General features: G+C 37.6%; 1 protein-coding gene across 2 annotated transcripts; it reads right to left on the bottom strand.

Moving 5' to 3' along the window:
* Nucleotides 1–47: 47 nt before the first annotated feature.
* Nucleotides 48–16,438, bottom strand: LOC121871419 (condensin-2 complex subunit D3-like). 2 transcript variants are annotated; one of them, XM_042373695.1, is made up of 15 exons: nt 14,549–16,438; nt 12,971–13,147; nt 12,167–12,333; nt 11,132–11,285; nt 10,429–10,627; nt 9,865–9,985; nt 9,526–9,715; nt 9,257–9,408; nt 8,720–8,876; nt 7,504–7,635; nt 6,588–6,759; nt 6,016–6,212; nt 4,749–4,766; nt 2,766–2,903; nt 48–1,734 (listed from the first exon to the last, which is right to left on the bottom strand). In XM_042373695.1, the coding sequence occupies exons 1-15, from the start codon at nt 16,412–16,414 to the stop codon at nt 616–618; spliced, it is 4,959 nt and encodes a 1,652-aa protein (XP_042229629.1). In that variant the 5' UTR covers nt 16,415–16,438; the 3' UTR covers nt 48–615. The 2 variants fall into 2 exon arrangements, with proteins under 2 accessions (XP_042229629.1, XP_042229630.1); XM_042373696.1 differs by lacking the exon at nt 4,749–4,766 and having other exon boundaries at nt 14,549–16,437.
* Nucleotides 16,439–18,329: the final 1,891 nt, after the last annotated feature.

Genomic DNA, 18,329 nt, shown 5'->3' with positions numbered 1-18,329 from the left:
CTTCCATATAAAAGAAGGGATGCTGTAATGGAAGCAAGAAATGACAGTTCAAATAAGCAGTGATTTATTGCGCTTAAATATAGGTAACAGAGTAAGAAGGAACATTACAGTACTTAAGCTCTGATAAAATTTGTGATGTAATACTTCCATGATAGGCCTAGGATAGTACTTCCATAATAATAATACTGTACCTGTATTACTGATGACAAGTTTAATTGTCCAACATTTCTAGCAAATAATGTTACATTTAAATGCAGGAGAACTGGCTATAGCTAAAGAAACTACTAGGTGTAATATGGCATAAAAGTTATCCTCTCAGTACAATTCTGTCGTCATTTTAACCCAACGCTTAACCAAAATAAAGTAAAAAAATGTTCTAATAAATTCTATTATATACAATATATACATATAGTGTAATGCCAAGCTCAGTGAATTGCACTTACTGCCCTCATGTACAGTAGCTAAAACAACAATCTGTGCATACGTCGTGGGAAACAACATGAGACCATGGACGGTAAATTTTGGTATATGAGGGCTGTCACTAGTCACACGTAAAATTTGGGAGCATATCAACCCCTACCTGCACAGATAGTTGTTTTAGCTACTGTACATTACTTATTTTTTTTTTTTACTTCTCTTCTGACTTGGCTTTGCTGTTTGTGTATTAGGGTGGGTCTTTGTAGGATCAGGGCTAAGGGATGCCATGTCTCTTGTTCTTTTCACTTTACCTCGACTTTCTGACTTCTGGGTCTTTGGGGTGGTTCTGGCTGGTGATGAAGGCCTCTTACTTTGGATGGAAGATTCATCCTCACTATCGGTGACCTCACTGGAGTAAGATTCATAAAGTCCTCCTGACTGACGTTTCTCTTTAATAATTTCATTACTAACTTTAACCAGTTCAGAATTGAGGTTTCTTCTAGTACTTTTCCGTAGACGACTAAAGTCCGATTCTTTTGCATAGGCTTCAGGACGCTTTAGATGAAGGAGCAATTTTGGTTGTCTGTCTTCATCTTTATTAGCAAATGAGATGGTTGAGTCTATGCTAATAGCACTAACTTCCTGTGTCTCATTAACAAATGTAATATTACTAATGACACTCTTCTCTGCTTGTGGAGTACTTATAGCACGCATTAAATCCCCCTTATCTTTCTTTTGATTTGGAATATGTTCAGGTATCATTTGATCACCTTGGGTTGGGTAGCCTCCAACTGGTCGTGGGTCTACATGACTCTTATCTTTCTCCGGTGGTTTCATTTTAACAGGCTCACTAGTTTTTTCCCTAAAGTCACTCATACTGCATCTGCGTTGTTTCACCACACCGGATGCATTATTTGAGGCAGCTGATATATTAAAGGTAGGAACACTAATACTCCTCCTTCTGGCAGCTATAGTTTTACAATTCAGTAAAGCCAATTTACGAAGTTCATTGCTGGATGCAGACGGGCTCTTACTGCCTGAACCCATGGAAGGTGTTCCCCTCTTGTCTGGGTTTAATATTCGTGGTGGGAGTATTGGAGAGGAACCCAAAGGTCCTACCTCATGTTTCTCCTCAGAGATTTCTTTGTCTTGATTACCATCTTGCACCTGACTCTGCTCTGCTGCCCTATACTGACCAGCTTCCTCAACTCCTACATTGTTCACTTGCTCTTCTTCCTGCTGTTCTTGATCAAAACGTCGTAAGTCAAATTCAATTTCCTTTGCTAATTGCTTGTCTCCTGTCAGAATCTCCTTCACCTGAGGGTTTGAATGATTGATCAAAACTGAAACTGTTATTTAATGTTATTGTAAGATAAGAATAGCTTAAGTAACATTGACCTATCATCCTTTAGTTTACTCTCATTTACATTGAGCAGATTAAGGCCTCAAGCCACAAACACATTCAAGAAAATATCCAATACTTTTATGTGCTGTACTGTCAGTTTAGTACACAGTAGACACTGATCAGCAAAAGCTACATGGAATAGGTAACTGAATGGAATTGTGCCAGTATATTTAAAGGTTGTTTCACCCTGTTGGCTATGGCTTAGAATATCATCTAAATCAGTGGTTCCCAAACTGGGGGGGGGGCACGCCCTCCTTGGGGGCCGTGAGGTGGGTACAGGGGAAGCGTGAAGCCATCTGCCAAAATTTGCTATTTTTTGCTCAAAAAGAATATAATGAAGAAACCCTTTCAGGAGTAACTCTCCCCATTTGAATCTTCCACACATCCGTGCAAAACCAAAGTACAGCAGTCACCCCTATCATTTCATCTCTCTTTCCTTACGTGTCTTGTACATGTCATGGATACTATACTGACTCTCACACAACACTACCAGCCGCTGATCCTCCCTCATCATCAGTTACGGTATGCTAAGATTTATCTCAAACTGTGTGTTTTAGTCTGGATTTCTTCTCCTTTAGTAATTTTTTAATTAATTTTGCTTATATGAGAGAGAGAGAGGACTTCACAAAAAGCAAAAGGGAGTGTCATGTTAACAAGTTTGAGAACCACTGATCTAAATGAATATGAAGTTCTCTTACATTTAGTAGCCATGGGAATAGCATATATTCAAGATGCAATTCAGTAAGCCCTCCTCCAGCATGGGAGTTAGATTACTTGGGTGAATCCGCGTTGGAGGAACTTTATCAATCCATGTATAAGGAAGCCCGATAAAGTGTAAAATGTCAATACTGTACTTATCTGTGAGGGGGAATATACAGTCCTGACAGTCAACAATGTGTGTTTGAAGGAAAATATAATTTTGGAAGAATTTTAACTTGCTTACCTCATTCTTGTAATCCTTCATAATTTCCTTCAGGTAGAGTAAGAGATGTTTCATCAGAGGTGATCGATGTTCTTCCAACTTATGCTTCATGGCAATCAGAATGGGTACAATATTTTCAATAACATGGCGCTTCACCACCTATAGAATACAAAACAGCAAGTTAGCCATTTACCTATATTCAGTTTATTTACCAACAGTAACAATCTCGCTCTCTCTCTTCGTAACATAATATAGTCATGAGCACATCAGCATAATATAAACATAGAAACATTATTAAAAAAAAGGAAGAACAAATAACACATTCTTAGCTTGGAATCATGCAACCTAGTATACTATGAACTGCATATCATAAATATTAATATCACAAAACATTACAACACAAATACAGAAAAGACCAAGTGGACTACGCAATTGTCAACTGCAATCACATGTATCGTGGTAGTTTTACAGAGGATATTACTTTTAAACATCATGCCATTATTTCGATTACCATGTGGTGAGCCAAACAGTGGTTAGCACTGAGATTTAGGAAAGCCACTTAGTGGCCACCTCACATGGTGAATTAGCAAGTGAGCCAAACCCATGTGAAGGATCACTACTAGCTGGGACCAGAGTGGAACACTAAATATAGTCAGTGCTATATTTCACACTATTGATGATTTGAACATTAACCCACAACACACATGGGTGAGACCACAATAGGTGTTGCCCTGTACTGTATGACCTCAATTCTTGCAATGGTTACACTAGTCAAAATATTATTGACTTATTGGACTTTTGTGGCCTCCATAAGGAATTCACACTGATGTTGTATAAAACATTCAGTAATGATATAATTTACCAGCCTTAATTAGCCCCCCCCCCCAAAAAAAAAAACTATTAGAGTTGGTTTCCATGAGTGGGAGTAATGCTCCATAAAAAAGCAGATTAAGGTAAAATGTTTGTGAGGTAATATTTAATGACAGTTGCCTTGATTATCCTGCCACATACCAAAAAACTCTATAGAAGAAAAGTTCTCTGCAAGAAAAATTTGAACTGTATAACACAGCAGTAAACAATTGACAGATCCCCAAGTACAGTACCCAAAAAATATCCAGATACCTATACTGCACTTAACTTCTCAAGAGGTGAACAGGAAGGAGTCACAGTGAATGTCACCCCTGTCCATCGGCTGTACTGTATACTGAACATAAATCAAGTTGGTGGACTTAGCCAGGGGTTGTATATGGATATATTGAGGGCATCACTATTGTTATAGCAACAGTACAGTACTGATGTAGGTAGACATGGCATAACCTGACCCATACTCCTAAGTGGCACTAGCTGTATTATGTTCACCCCATTTGTAGTTTTTGGTTAAATGAATGAGGTACAGTATATAGAGAGATTATGTCACTCTAAAATACAGTAGTTTTATATCAGGATTATAAAAATGTCTTCATATCACATACTTAAGAACTTAACCATATTTACTTTACAGTTCATGCACCTAATGTCATCTTAATAAGTAAAGGGAAATTTTAGAAGTAAGCAGTCTTGATACAACAAAACCAGTCTATACATGGCCACATGCATATGGAAAAAAAAATTACTATCAATAGACAACATTATCATGACAGCAAACAAAGCTCATCAAAGTTTACAATATTATTTTTAAAAGTTGATCCATGTGGTAATGATCAACAACATATGGGTGAACTGATGACATTGAACTTGGCATATGGTGTAGTATGATATTAGCTATGTTAAAATGCCAAAATATGACATATGCTTTGATGTTTTATCTCAACACTGTCATGCAAAAACCAAATACTAAAACTATATAAATATGATACTGTAGTTTAAAATGTTGCTGTATACAAATTAAATATAGGCTTTCACTTTTCAATGAAAAACAATAATGTACAGTATTTAGTGTTGAGACAAGGCAAATTAATAGTAACAATGAAAGCTAAGGTAAATGAGAAACTTTCTCGTGGTTACCTTGGGAATCCAATGATCCTGAGAAAAATGTATTAAAGATATTTAGCTAAGTTATCAACATCACAGTCTAAGGAACAACAATAACTTAATCATAGAGAATTAAGTGTCCAGAAAATCATCATTCAATGATGCTGAATTAAAAAATCCTTTTTAAAGCAAACTACTGTATTCTATTCTTTTCAGAGGCACTAAAAATCTGCTTTTAGAAGCTGTATGGAAGTACAACATACGCTAAAATATCTTACACAATTCATTTTTCTCCCTCTTTCATTACAGTTGGATGGATACTAAATCCGAGTGTAAATTTTACTTTGAGACTTGATATACATTAAAAAAGAATGGGAAAATTTTGCTGAAATGCCCATATGGTTCATCTTTAATTCTTTGCAACTTTCTCCTTCAAATATTAATATATTTTCTAGTTAACTCTCCCCTGCTTGTCACAATCATACTTTTTGCTAAGTTAGAGCAATGACAAAGATTTGAGCATGAAGCAAAACAAACAGATGAACAGACAAATGGAACACGTGGTTAATTGTTGTAATTATCATGGCCTTTAAAAAAAGGTTGATCCTCAAATCCTATTTTCTAGCAGAGCCCACAGCTAAGAAGCTCCTGTTAATGCACAGTACACTACTCCTGCATGACAGCTGGGGGCTGAACTTACAATCACTCATCCCTCTTATTAATGTTAACTCCCCAAAAAAGGCTGCTATGGTTGCCTTGTATAGGCAGTAAGTCTATAAAGTCACCAGATGTCTCCTTAGACAACTAATATCATGTCCAACCACAGGGAGGAGAGAAGTTGTATGAGCTGCTTGGGTACTGACTGGTAAACAATAATATTTCAGAATCACATCTCCATTTCTAGCTTGTTGCCCTTGACAGGATGCTCCTGTTAACAAGAGCCATCAAGAAGCTGGGAAGGATGTTACCCTTTTCTCTTGATCCTGTATTTCATTAACAAATCATATTGCAAATTCACATCACCCTTATACTTACCTACACCAGGTTAAGGGGATAAGTCCAGTGTTAATGTAGCATGGGGTACTGTCCAAAAATGATCACATACAATCCTTGAAATTCCTTGTAAAATAAACAATAAAATTCCATCCATGATATACTGATCGCAAGTACCTATTCCCGAGTCACGGAGAGGGATAACCACAATAAACTATCTGAAATACAATATTCTCAACACTATAACCATTTCATGATTAAATAGTGTTAAACTTGAAGAGGTATCATCAGGGAAAAACAATCTAACCTGAGAGATGATGGTCTTCTTGATGACCATCCCTGCCATAGCTGCTTGCTCAGCCTGATCTGTTGGTTGGTCAACATCCTCTGGTCTGTTTTTCAAAGAGGCAAGCTTGATCTCATCACAGCTTAGTACCGTGAGTGTGTCTTGCAGCATGGGTAGGCTAGATGGTGTCAGTTTGATACGCCCATCAACCACTCCACCTATGTAAGTATTTCAAGGAAACATACAACTTGTTAATAGAGGGAAAATATAAATACCTTGTACTGTAATGTATACCAAATTCTTATTCACCATTTCAAGCCTTTTCCTGCTAGAAAAGTGGGTAACCTAAATCAAGCACTTATTTATTTTAACAGTTGTATTCTACAATGGTGTTCCCCTTCCATAAGGCCCTGCTGCTCCACATAAAGTTAGCATCATATCTACCCCCAAAACCCACTTGACACAATGCTTTAGTCCATCATCTTCTTGATCTTCCCCCTTACCTCCAACTGTACATAACTCAAGTGGTTAATCCATCTAAATTAAAATCCCTGTAATTTAATTTTACAATTAATTTAAGGTACTGTATTCACCAAGAACATCCTGACAAAGGCGCTGGGTTGTAGAAAAGCGCTGGTCATCAGGCATGTGGTCCAGCATAAAGCGATAAATCAGGTGACGATCTTTTGTGTGTTCTTTGCCCGCAAGGGAGAACAATTCCTTTTCCATGGAGCTCTGTGTAAATTTGTTGTATGATTCATGCTCCTGGAACGAGAACAATCAAAATTAGCTCAAACTCCAAAAATAGTAATTACCAGCACAGCAAGTTTCAAGGATTAAAGAATTGTTGTCATAAATGTAAATACTGTAGTACATTACTGGACTAACCAATACACTAAATAGTCCAGAAAGCAGGAATCCCAGTACAATACAGTATAATAAAGCTCTGTTCCTTACCTTCTGTCTCCTAATATTGAACTACTGTACAGGGTACCAGTATATGATTCAAACACTTGTGTCATGATGAGAAAGTTTGCCTTACAACAAATTTTATACCTTTTACCTAAACTACACCCTGAAGTATTAACACTACCAACTCCCATGGTGGGGTTGACCCATCCACCCAAAGTGAATCAAGTTTGGGCTGCTCCGTCCCACCCACACGGAGTGTAAAAAAGTTAACACATTTTAAGTTTGTGAAGGCATTTTCAGGCATACAGGTAGTTATTTGTACTTGTACAGTATACTGTACATTATACATACTGTATATAAAGAGAAAATCACTTGCATGACCATTCCTGGAGCTAGATGATATAAGTGCTACTCCTACATGCCATTTCTTGTTGTCAAACACTACCACAGAGAATGAAATGTGTTGTTGGAATATAAATACTCTACCTAACACATCAGCTAAACAACCCTCCCACACCCCCGTAACTATCATTTTCTCCTGCATCTTTCTTACAAGTCACTGCCATCTCACCAAACCCCTCTATACTAATAACTTACCTCATAACAATTGTAGTGAAAAATGCATTCAATGAAGTGCTGATTCAGAATCTTTGGGAAGCGTTTCAATAATCGTTCTGTTATGTAGAAGATAACAGTACTGCGGATATCCTCATGGTCATCTGTAAGACACTGAAAGAAAAAAGAAAATAAAAGAAAAAGGAAATAAATATACAGTATATATATATATATATATATATATATATATATATATATATATATATATATATATATATATATATATATATATATATATATATATATATATACAGTATATATATATATATACACAATGCCCCTCACTTAATGCAGGGGTTTTGTTTCCAGAAAATGCTGTGTAGAGCAAACCTATTATAACACTGAGTTAAGGGATGACTTAGGTGGACCTCACATAGCCCCCCCACACACCGTAAACACCCCATAGTTCAAAGATATTGTACAGCTCTAAAGTAGTTCATTAACACACATGCATCTACCAAATTCACTTAAATATGATATTGTGGAGGCACTGGCATTTCTATGAAATCAGTTCCCGAACAAGAACAACAAAAAACCTACCTAACCAATGATAAATAGTACTGTACACAACTGCAATAATTTACTACCTAACATAATAAAAGCATCAATAAGACAAAAATATGCAGCTAAAACCAATAAGTAAAATCTAAATGAAAGTTTAACACAGCAGCCATTTGCATAGATCAGCGGTTCCCAACCTCAGGTCGCGAGGGGCCTTCAGACAATTAAAAAAAATAGTACTTATCATAGTCAAACAAGTTTTTGCTTAACATTCAAGCTACATAATATATTATATGCCTGAGGGTCACGACACCGTATTGTTGTGAAATTTAGGTTCGCAGCCATAAAAGGTTAGGAACCACTGGCATAGATGCTGGCTGCATCACGCATAGCCACCCTGGTATAATTTAAATGAGATTAGTTTGGATGGCAAATGCAGCGGTTTCATTTAATATGTTATTGCTTCTCATAACTAGACTTTACCCAATACAGGTTAGTAATGATGCCACTACTGTATCTTCATTTATAGTTTATACTGTATTTTGATTATTATTGATCATCCCAATACAATAAACAGTGTTTAGTGTGTACATATAAAGATCAAGTAAACATGTAAGTCTTCAACGTCAAGTATTTATGGCCAAACTCTACCTAAGATAAATAATTTCACACCAAAGGGTCATACAGTACTTCCTACCTGTAAAATTCTGTAAAAAAAGGATCCTTTTAATTTTAGGTAATCTTCCTGCAGCAGATTGATGAGCAGTGTCAGTGTCGTACGGCGCACTCTGATGTCTGGATCACGAAGGCATGCTGTAACTTGAGGCATCAAAGGATCAACTAATGTTGCATACCTGTATGAATAAAAAAAAAACCATTAATAATCTTCTTGATAATGAAGCAATAAACTCTTTAGTAGTAAAATAAAAAATTATGTAGTATATAGTGGCCATCCATTATTCTACAATGACATAAGAAAAAACCTGAATAATTAAAACCTCCAAACCTCATAAAACAAAAACCTGCATTATCTTAGGCTGCAAGCTAGAACATGTGAATAAATTCAGTTATATGAGGGGCAATGCCAACAATCCTGGCAGACTCCATCCTCATTCTTACTGTAGAAACAAAGGCTATGTCTACTTGATAGGAAGTAACAGACAAATGAAGTTATAAAGTGATCAATATATAAGTAGAAATAATAAGAGTAAGAAAGTAAACTCTTTACACTCACCTGACACACATATCTGACAAAGTAAAGACAATATTGATCTTGATAGCTGAATGTTTTGTTGTATCGAGCATCTTCCCCAAAGCAGGAATGATGCGTTTGGCCTGATCCTCATGCTGTAGGCACATCTTGCCTAATGTAACCACAGCTAATGCCTAGAAGATCATTTATTATTCAATTTTGCCCATATCATTTAAAAAAGTAAAAGCATAAAAATTTTATTTTTTATATTCATTAAAATTTTTTTATTCCAAATTGACAACTTCAATCACCTGGACACGTGTGGTGGGAGCAAAAGTAATTGTGGTGGGTTGGGAGCTCTGTGTTTGTGATGATGGAGCAGTTGTTGTAGTGAACTTATCTCCAGGCTGGTGGAAAATGATACTCTGAAGCATGAGAAACATCCTCTTGTTCACTTTCTGTGGACACAGCATGGATGTCTCTCCCAAGGTGAACAAGTGTCTGTTGATAAAATTCAATGTCAAAGGTAAAAATTAATTTAGATAAATTCCTCTTAAGAAATATTTTCATTGTTTATTCATTATTGAATCCTGCTTACTTTTAATTGTTCTTTATGGTATACAAGAATCTTGCACTATGAGGGCCCTTACCTGAAAAGCTTCTCCTCACCAACACTATTTAATGGCTTAGCCCTTTCAAACAATATATGCTTTAAATGTTCATCACAGTTCTTCAGAAGCGGTGCTGCCCATTTTTCTATTGCTTTTTGACCTGAAACATATGAATATACTTAGTCATAAAAATCTGTAATGGCTTAAGATTTAAATTAGTCACAAAATAAAAAAGAACTTCTGCAAATATATGAATAGGGATTACTGCACACATCCTCAGTTGCTACATGGTGGGTATGTTACTTTGCATGAAGCTAGAGGTAAACCAGATGTTTGATTTGGGACTTGTTGAGAGAGGGGGAGTACTGGAGTAGAACACATCTTTTATAGCAGTATAAAAGAATGAATGAATTGCATTAACCAGCCAAATGATGAAGAAATGAAAAAGTATTAAATAGAAGAAAGAGGAGTGTTTGCTCTTTATTCCAGCCACCAAGAACCATTGAGAAAGAAATGAGAAAAATAGCATAAAATAAAACCTTTTTTATATTAGTATATGCAAAGAACATCCTCAATTAATACATACAAACATAGAATTCATACCTTCTACATCATCACCATGCAGACTATAGCTGAGAAGAGTAATGGTATCCATCATGTGGGATATGAGCTCAGCTCCCACAGAAAAACTGGTGATTGGTTCTAGAAGCTGCTGCTGCAAGGCCTCTGCACGATCCCCTGGCACATGCTTGATGCTGTTGTTTAACACCTTTAACACTTGTAGGAGAGTGTAAGATCCCACCTGAAAAAAACATTTGAAATGGAATTTGAAATTTCAGTACTGTATACCAAAAATTCAACTGCGCCACAATAACAGGTTCCACTAAAGCCACGTATGCATTACAGAACACTACTACTACTCCCACACACTCAACACTATCCCACCTACGCCTCTCAACAAAAATACTGTACACAAAACTTTAGCAGCCTCCTCTGTGTACTATATACTTATGCAGTTGAAGACCATGTCTACCTGACAAGATAATTGGATAAAGCAGTGCTTGAAACAAAGTCCAAATGGATTGGTGAAGCATCACAGACATGCACACAACTCTGAATACTGTATATACACCAATGTAAGTAAAGAACATGAACAGTACAGAAGGACTCAGCTGAATGGTAGGCTTATGCCAAATGTGATCAAGAGGTGCATGTGAATGTGGTAATATCAGCCAAGAAATATTCTCTGAAGTAATTTGCCCAGGACATTAATAGTGCAAGGACCTTCAAGGGTGTAAGTACTTGCCTCTGAATTAACTTGACAGTGTTCTTCAAAGTAATCCACAGCAAACGTAGCATCCTTCACCGTGATATAGGTCGAGAGTAGTGCCAGTAAAGTCCAGGCTTCCTCATTGTTTTCCTTGCCAATGTGACTTCGTACCAACTTTATCACCTTGGGCCTTAATACAGAGAAGAAACATTTCTTTACAAAAATAGATAGAAGTAAACAAGTTATATTTAGGCAATACAGAAACTTTGTTTCTGTGATGCATTTCAATTGTTTGATAATAAACTAATTCATATTTTTGCCATGTTCCCAGCTAGTACTGAGAATTTTTGAAGAAAAAGTCAAGATATTGGACTTCCTAAAAAGTGGCGTATCTAATTCTGAAGTTGCACGGCGGTTACCCTGGAATAAAAAATGGGTTATACGTACATCTGTACTGTATATACTGTACAGGAGGTCCTGAATATACACGAAATTCTCACATACACGGGATCCCAGGAGCGTAACCCTCACGTACTCCGATACCTACTGTAATAAAATCTCCTCTCACTTTGTAATACCTGATACAGTACTTCAAACCCCCTTTTCTCCCCTTTGATTCAATATAATTATTGGGCAATCGGTTTTCACGGATTTTTGGCTTTAGTGACAACGGTCTTCCCCCAATTAGTCCGTTATCCCGAGAATTGACTGTGCTATGCTTATTAATGACCTGTAATCATTGTGTACAGTACACCATAAACTGTCACTAAAACATATTTTGTACCATTTTGTGTTGTCTTATGATGCTTCGGGGAAGCTTTTATTTTAAGTACGAAAGTACCTCAGCTTTTCTGGAATGGAAACTTTTAGTAAAATGAGGCTAAGATGAAAGTGAGATTGGATGATTTTGGGCTGAAAATAAATACTGTGCTATAAGCACAGAATATAAGTCATCACAAACAGAATCTACATCATTTTATCCCTAATATAAGATGCTCCTATGTTGTCACAAACAGGATTTATTACACATCTTAAAAATAAATAAAAAAAAAAATGCAAATGAGCTCTTACTTCACAAATTCTGACTTGGACCACATAACAAGAGCTTTGTTGAAGAACTTATGAAAGCTCCGTTTTATGATGGCACCAAGAATGAGCCAAGGAAGCTTGTTTTCTGGAGTTCCTGACTGAGGGTGACCATGGACCAACAAATTCCTGAACAGCAGCTGGTCAAGAACCTGTCAAATAAATTACAGATCAGAAAAATTGAAAGAAATTGAAAACAAGCAAAACAATCACTGTATGTGCTGTCATGTGAACCTCAACTAAATTTGGAGTGAACAGAAGTCATAATTGTATAGTAAATAATGGAATCAAGTAAATTCAGATTCTCACTCACATAATTCAAGTACAGTATACTATACTATACTGTATAACTAATCATACTGTGTCTATAGGTTCACACTACATATATTAATATGTATTAAGGTATGAGCAATAAAAAATTTCCCTCTTTAGAAAAAATCAAGGTGGTGGTCAAATTGTTTTCTAAGATTAAAATGCCAGTACAGTACAGTACTGTATAATTCTTCTCAGGTTACTAAAAATAAATTACTGTATAAGGATTCATATACAGTACAGGTACAGTATAGTCGGATTTTATTTGCTGTAACTGGGTCCCAACACATATGCCTACATTTTGTAACTGTTTATGATGTAAGATAATGGTATTGTATATAGGATGTATCCTTTACGGATCAGCCCCGTTGGCTACATACTGTTCTGATAGCTACAATTTTTGTTAAATAGCCCAAAGAAAGCAGAACAATAGAGAATCTTACAACATATCCCCACACAGGAAAAAGATCACCTTACCTCGACAACACGTTCTTGAACTTTTACCTCAGGATCAAGAATAAGAGGAATAACACCCATGATCCAGGTTGAGATAACAGTTTCATGCTCAGGGTAACAGTTCATAAGAGTTGACAGAGATGTTATGATCTGTTTCCTCACAAGCAGTGCCGGATCACGACAATGCTCTGCCAACACCTGGAAACACATACAAACCTTATTATGGTTCAACACAACACAAATATATAGTATCCCCATCCTGCTAAAATAAAGGTACAGTCATCCGAGTTACCTAAGTATATCTGGGCTGCAAAATTTCACCATCCTGGAACTTATAAAACCAGGATACAGCACAAAACTTTCACCATAAGGAAACGAACTTAAGTTCTCAACTAAAAAAAAATATGGAACAATAAGTTTGCTGATATTATAATTTTCTTTTTAAAAATTTTCTTCTCTAGATATTTTCTATAAGATAGCTGGTTAACCCTGACCACTGTCCTTAAATATGACCATGTTTAATGGAGGTATATCAAGGGGGCACTGTTCAATCATCTCACACAGGTAAGAGCACGTTGAACATTTTCTGTCTGTTTCTCCCAATAAAATCCTCCCTGTGTAAATACCCTAAATGCATAGTACTGTACTAAGGTTAAGCTAAGTGTAATGGCAACTCTTTGTCTTTATCATCACCAGTGCAAATAACAATCACTTCTTACCCTTATTCTTGCCATTTTATGAAAATAACCTTAACATATCTAAAAATAATGGTAAATTTTTACTTTAGGACATGAGTCCCTAGGGGTTGACCAATATGTTTTTCCAGTGTATTTTGGTGTGTTTTAAACGAATCTGACCTTCATTTGGGCGGAAATTGCTCGTTTTTGCTCCCACCCCCCTCCCCCCAACAATAATGGGGGGAGACCTGGGAAATCGGGGTTTTTGGGTGGTCATCTAACCTAACACCTAGTCGCGGACCCTCAGTAGGCCTAGCTTAGACTAACCTAAATGTTTTAGTAGTTTAAAACTTTGGGGCGCACCATGTCCGAAAGTACAATACCTTAGTTAGAAGTGGAAGGACCAGGGATACGTAAGAATTGGTTAGGTTGGTCATCTTTCTCGTAAAACTCAGCAATAAACTTAAAATAATTGTAGGAGCACAAATGACAACCAACCTCCACCATGGTTATTGTGAGATTAGTCAATGAAATAAAAATAGTACCCAGGCTGCTTCCTTTGAAAAAAATCCAATGTGATTGGTCGAAAAAATTTGCATGATGATATCAAAACATAATTGGTCACGACTGGATGACGTCAGTCAATATTGCGCATGCGTGATGCGCCGATAACATTTCCTCACAGACGAAGACTGAAAAATATGTAAAATCAATTGAATTCAATTGTGTCGCTATTATCCATTTCCGCCTGGGATATATGGGGTTCAAAATGCTCAGAATAGGGAGATCTAAATGTTTCAGTAGTTATAACTTTGGGGCATGCTATGTCCTAAAGTAAAATAATACCAAAATAACAAATAAATTCACTACTTATCAACAGATTCTACTGAATGTACAACATACAAGTAGTCAGCATACATACTTCCAAATTCTTTTCCGTGAGCATCTCGTTGTCAAGACGCATTAAGTTCTCCAACACTTGTAGCGCAGACTTCCGCACTGTCACCTTGTCATCCAGTGCTCTCCTGTGCAACATTGATACCACTCTTGCAGCATTGGGCAGTTCAAGGTCTTTATCCTCTCCATCAAGTTCAATTGGAGACTCAAGGTTGATATTATTATTTGAAATATGTGGTGTTGCAAACATTGCCGGCCGGGCACGAAAGAAAATCTGCTTCATAGCAAGCATTATGGTAGGATTGGTTGAAAAGGTGCAGTCGGCTAGAAGAGCAAGTGCCTTTGAGCGGACCGTGGCAGCACTGTCACGGCACCTTGAAAAAATAATACTGAGCAAGAACTTGTGTGAGAGGATGTTGCGATCTGGTGGAACTTCCACAGGATGATCTGCAGAAACATTGACAAAACTGAGTTCCGCATCACTTTCCTCCACACCTTCCTCTGTTATTGACTTCAGCCTTGACCTATGAGGACGAACTTCCCGTTCTTGGCCTCCGGGAGTTCGCTCCCCCTCGGCGTGCCGCTCTTCTTCCCTCAACATCTTGGATATCACTTCCAACAGGAACAACCTATGACCTGCTTTCTCATTGTGTGAGAACTTGAAGAACCATTTCATAAGATGTGTGTAAAGTTGAATGGGAAGATAACGCAGAATTTCCACCACCGACTGAGCGGTCTTCTGTCGAAACTCTGCCCTGTCAGGTACACGGATACAGAGGTGCTGGATGAGAATATAAACCCCTTCATATGCATCTTGCTTTACCTGGGTCAATATATATTTCACAAAAATCTGTGAATGGTCCCGGATAACTCCCAAGGAGCGGGTCGACAAGTCCGACGATCCTCTGGAAACCATAAGTATATTGTACAAAATGTGTTTCATGATTATGATGACTATTTTCTTGATTTTACCATGTATGACATTACATACAGACTGTAGAGCAACATAGGCATTATATGTCAAGGCTGTAACAGTTGCCGAGCCATGCCTTCCAATAAATATTGCTTGAGCGTTGTTGGTTTCACAGCGAGAAACATCTATCAGAATACTGATAGTTTCATCCAGAGACTCTGGCGAATGCTTCAATGAAAATCTTTGAGTTAGTCTCAAAAAATCATTTAAAAGGATGTTCAAAGATCTTATCAATTTATTTGCTTCATTTGGGGTCAACATGGCCATTTCAGCATCGTCATCTTCATCAGCATCAGCTACTAAGTGGTCGTCGTGCGACTTCCGCTGGCTTCCACGCAAGGCACTAGGACGGCCCTTCTTCGGGCTTGAAGCTCCAACTCGCAGCTTTGTGGTCAAGCGCATGATATCAAGAGATTTGAGGTACAAAACGGGATGGAAAACTCGAAAAGCATTACTGCCAGGGATAGATAGGAGAAGAAAATACAAACTAGCAGCCTGGATGCCCAGTTCACGGTCAGCCTCTTTGGCATCATACCGCTGACCACGGTAACTGTAATAAAACAACAGTGCCAACAGACCTTTCACATCCTCAGACAAATCAATCCAAAACCTCGTGTGCAAGGTGGTATCTTCATTAACGTCAAGGTTGGTAAAGGACAGTCTCTTTTCACTATTTTCAGTGGATATAGGTGGTAGTGTATCTACCCACTGGCGACAACAACTGATGACAGCACTAAACAAACCGCTTAAATTTGTGCTGTAATGGTGGTCTTCAAACTCTGATGGCATATCTTCCACCTCTGTGTAGTCTGAGTCAATAACATATTTTATCCAGCTGTGGTCGAGCTTTTCTAGAGAGAACTTGGACAATAATTCCAACACTTGCTGAGCCCGGGCGTCCACTGTTGTCTCAGCCATCTTGTATGTTATTTGAAAACCTCAGCGACAGTGATACCAACTAAACTCTCTCGCACATACATGTTCCCCAAATGGCTTTTACTTTAAACTTTTTTCTTTAGTAAATTATTCATATTCAACCAATTATTTCTTAGCGATAATATTCATTGACGGTTACTAGTGAGATAAGATTTGCAACTGGATGATCACGGGCCTATATCGCCTTCGTCCAGAATATACTTGTAACTGATCAGAGACAATACATTATAGTCTTTGGTAATTGATCGATAAAAAGAATGACCCTATTATATACTGTAATCATTGAACAAGGCCGCAGAGCATCAGCAATAATTATAAGAACAGGTTAAAATATGTACTGTATAAGTATAGACAGCGAGAGATGCCATATACTGTACCAATTTTTTATTTATTTATTGGAAATTAGCCGATTCGCAATAGTAGGGTAGAATTTATTTCATTTGTGATCGAGGAATGATTTAAAATACACCATGAATCAATAGACACAAAGCCTATTGATCCATAGTTTACATAGTTATGTCCGCGGCACCAAATTTGCTCTATTCTTCCAGTAACCACCTGTGGGTGACAGCCAGTGATGCCATATAAAACTATGTTAAGTTTAGCATTTCTCTGTGATCTACAGCTTCCCTATTTTGATAAAAAAATCTGTTTATTTAAATTAACTCGATATTTATTGATTTAGAATAAATTAATGTTTTTCTGACGTTCAACAATTATACCACGTTTCTTGCAGAAGAAAGTCATTGCAAATATAGCAAAAAACTCAAGAATAACATTTTGCTATTCATAGCAGCATTCGGCAACATAGGGAGTTAGTGCTATATTGTTAATTTGGGTGGACAAACTCACATCAAAATGTATTGGAGATAATGAATAAGACGTGAGTGGTTTTATGGTAATTCGTTACATATAGTTTCACCGAGTTCTATTAGTGCATTAGAATTAATGGCTAAGATGAGTCTCCAAATATTAAAATAATTTCTGCTCTACAACCTCTTCTCCACTCACCAGCTAATAAGCGGGTCGGACAGTGCTCTATTGCGCACGGTTGTTAAATTCTGTACTGTAATGAGAAAGTACAGTCTCTTGAGTGTTCCAAGGATTAGAGATGTTTATAGTCCTTGGCTCACACACGGTGTCATCACAACATTCTCAATTAGGTTATTATATAAGTTCACAACTCTTACTCAAAATATATCTGATAGTTTTCTGTATTTGTTGTTCTACAATTTCCTCTACAGTTATGTGTAATCAACTTGCAAGAAGAAGGTAAATCAGGCAAATAAATTATTAGGTCTTATAAGAAGGTCGTTCAGATATCGAGACGGTCCGTCCCCTCGTAACGGTCTTCAGGAGTGAAGTGCTTCTCCATGCTAGGGACTGTTAGTTGGTTGAAAATGTTCAAAGGAGGGCCACCAGACTGGTGCCTGCACTTCGGCACCTCAACTACCCTGAGAGATTGGAGCGCCTGAACTTACTTTTTACCTTATCCTCTTCACCAAATGATCGGCTCGTTAGCCGCTTGGGCGATCGGTCACGTCTGTGACGCACTGTTGGCAAGTACTGGGCATGCACCGGCTTATACTACAGGCGGGCAAGGGGCGACCTAATTGAGGTGTATAAGCATCTCAGGGGGCACTACTCAGTCGAGTGTCCTTACCTGGAGCTGGCGGACGCTCGCCCCACAAGGGGTCACAGCTCAAGATTGAAGAAGCCGCAAGTCCAGAAAACCGTGAGGGCAAACTTTTTCGGAGTGAAGGTTGTAAACTCTTGGAACAATCTACCAGAGAGTGTTGTGACGGCACCGTGTGTGAGCTCTTTCAAGACCAGACTTGACCACCACTGGAGCAGGTTCAGGTACATTCAGGAGCCGGTGCATGTCCAGTACGTGCCA

This window comes from Homarus americanus, unplaced genomic scaffold (genome assembly GCF_018991925.1).
Source record: "Homarus americanus isolate GMGI-L3 unplaced genomic scaffold, GMGI_Hamer_2.0 scaffold45698, whole genome shotgun sequence".
Lineage (NCBI taxonomy): Eukaryota > Metazoa > Arthropoda > Malacostraca > Decapoda > Nephropidae > Homarus > Homarus americanus.
The sequence above is the reverse complement of the archived record's forward strand: the minus strand, read 5'-3'. Positions and strand labels throughout refer to the sequence as shown.

Excerpts from the sequence above, each read along its gene's own strand:
- LOC121871419 (XM_042373695.1), bottom strand. The coding sequence starts at position 16,414 with ATGGCTGAGACAACAGTGGACGCCCGGGCTCAGCAAGTGTTGGAATTA. Across the intron at positions 8,877-9,256 it reads TTGTCAGATATGTGTGTCAG|GTATGCAACATTAGTTGATC; the intron begins GTGAGTGTAAAG and ends TTATTCATACAG. Across the intron at positions 1,735-2,765 it reads TGAAGGATTACAAGAATGAG|GTGAAGGAGATTCTGACAGG; the intron begins GTAAGCAAGTTA and ends TCAAACCCTCAG.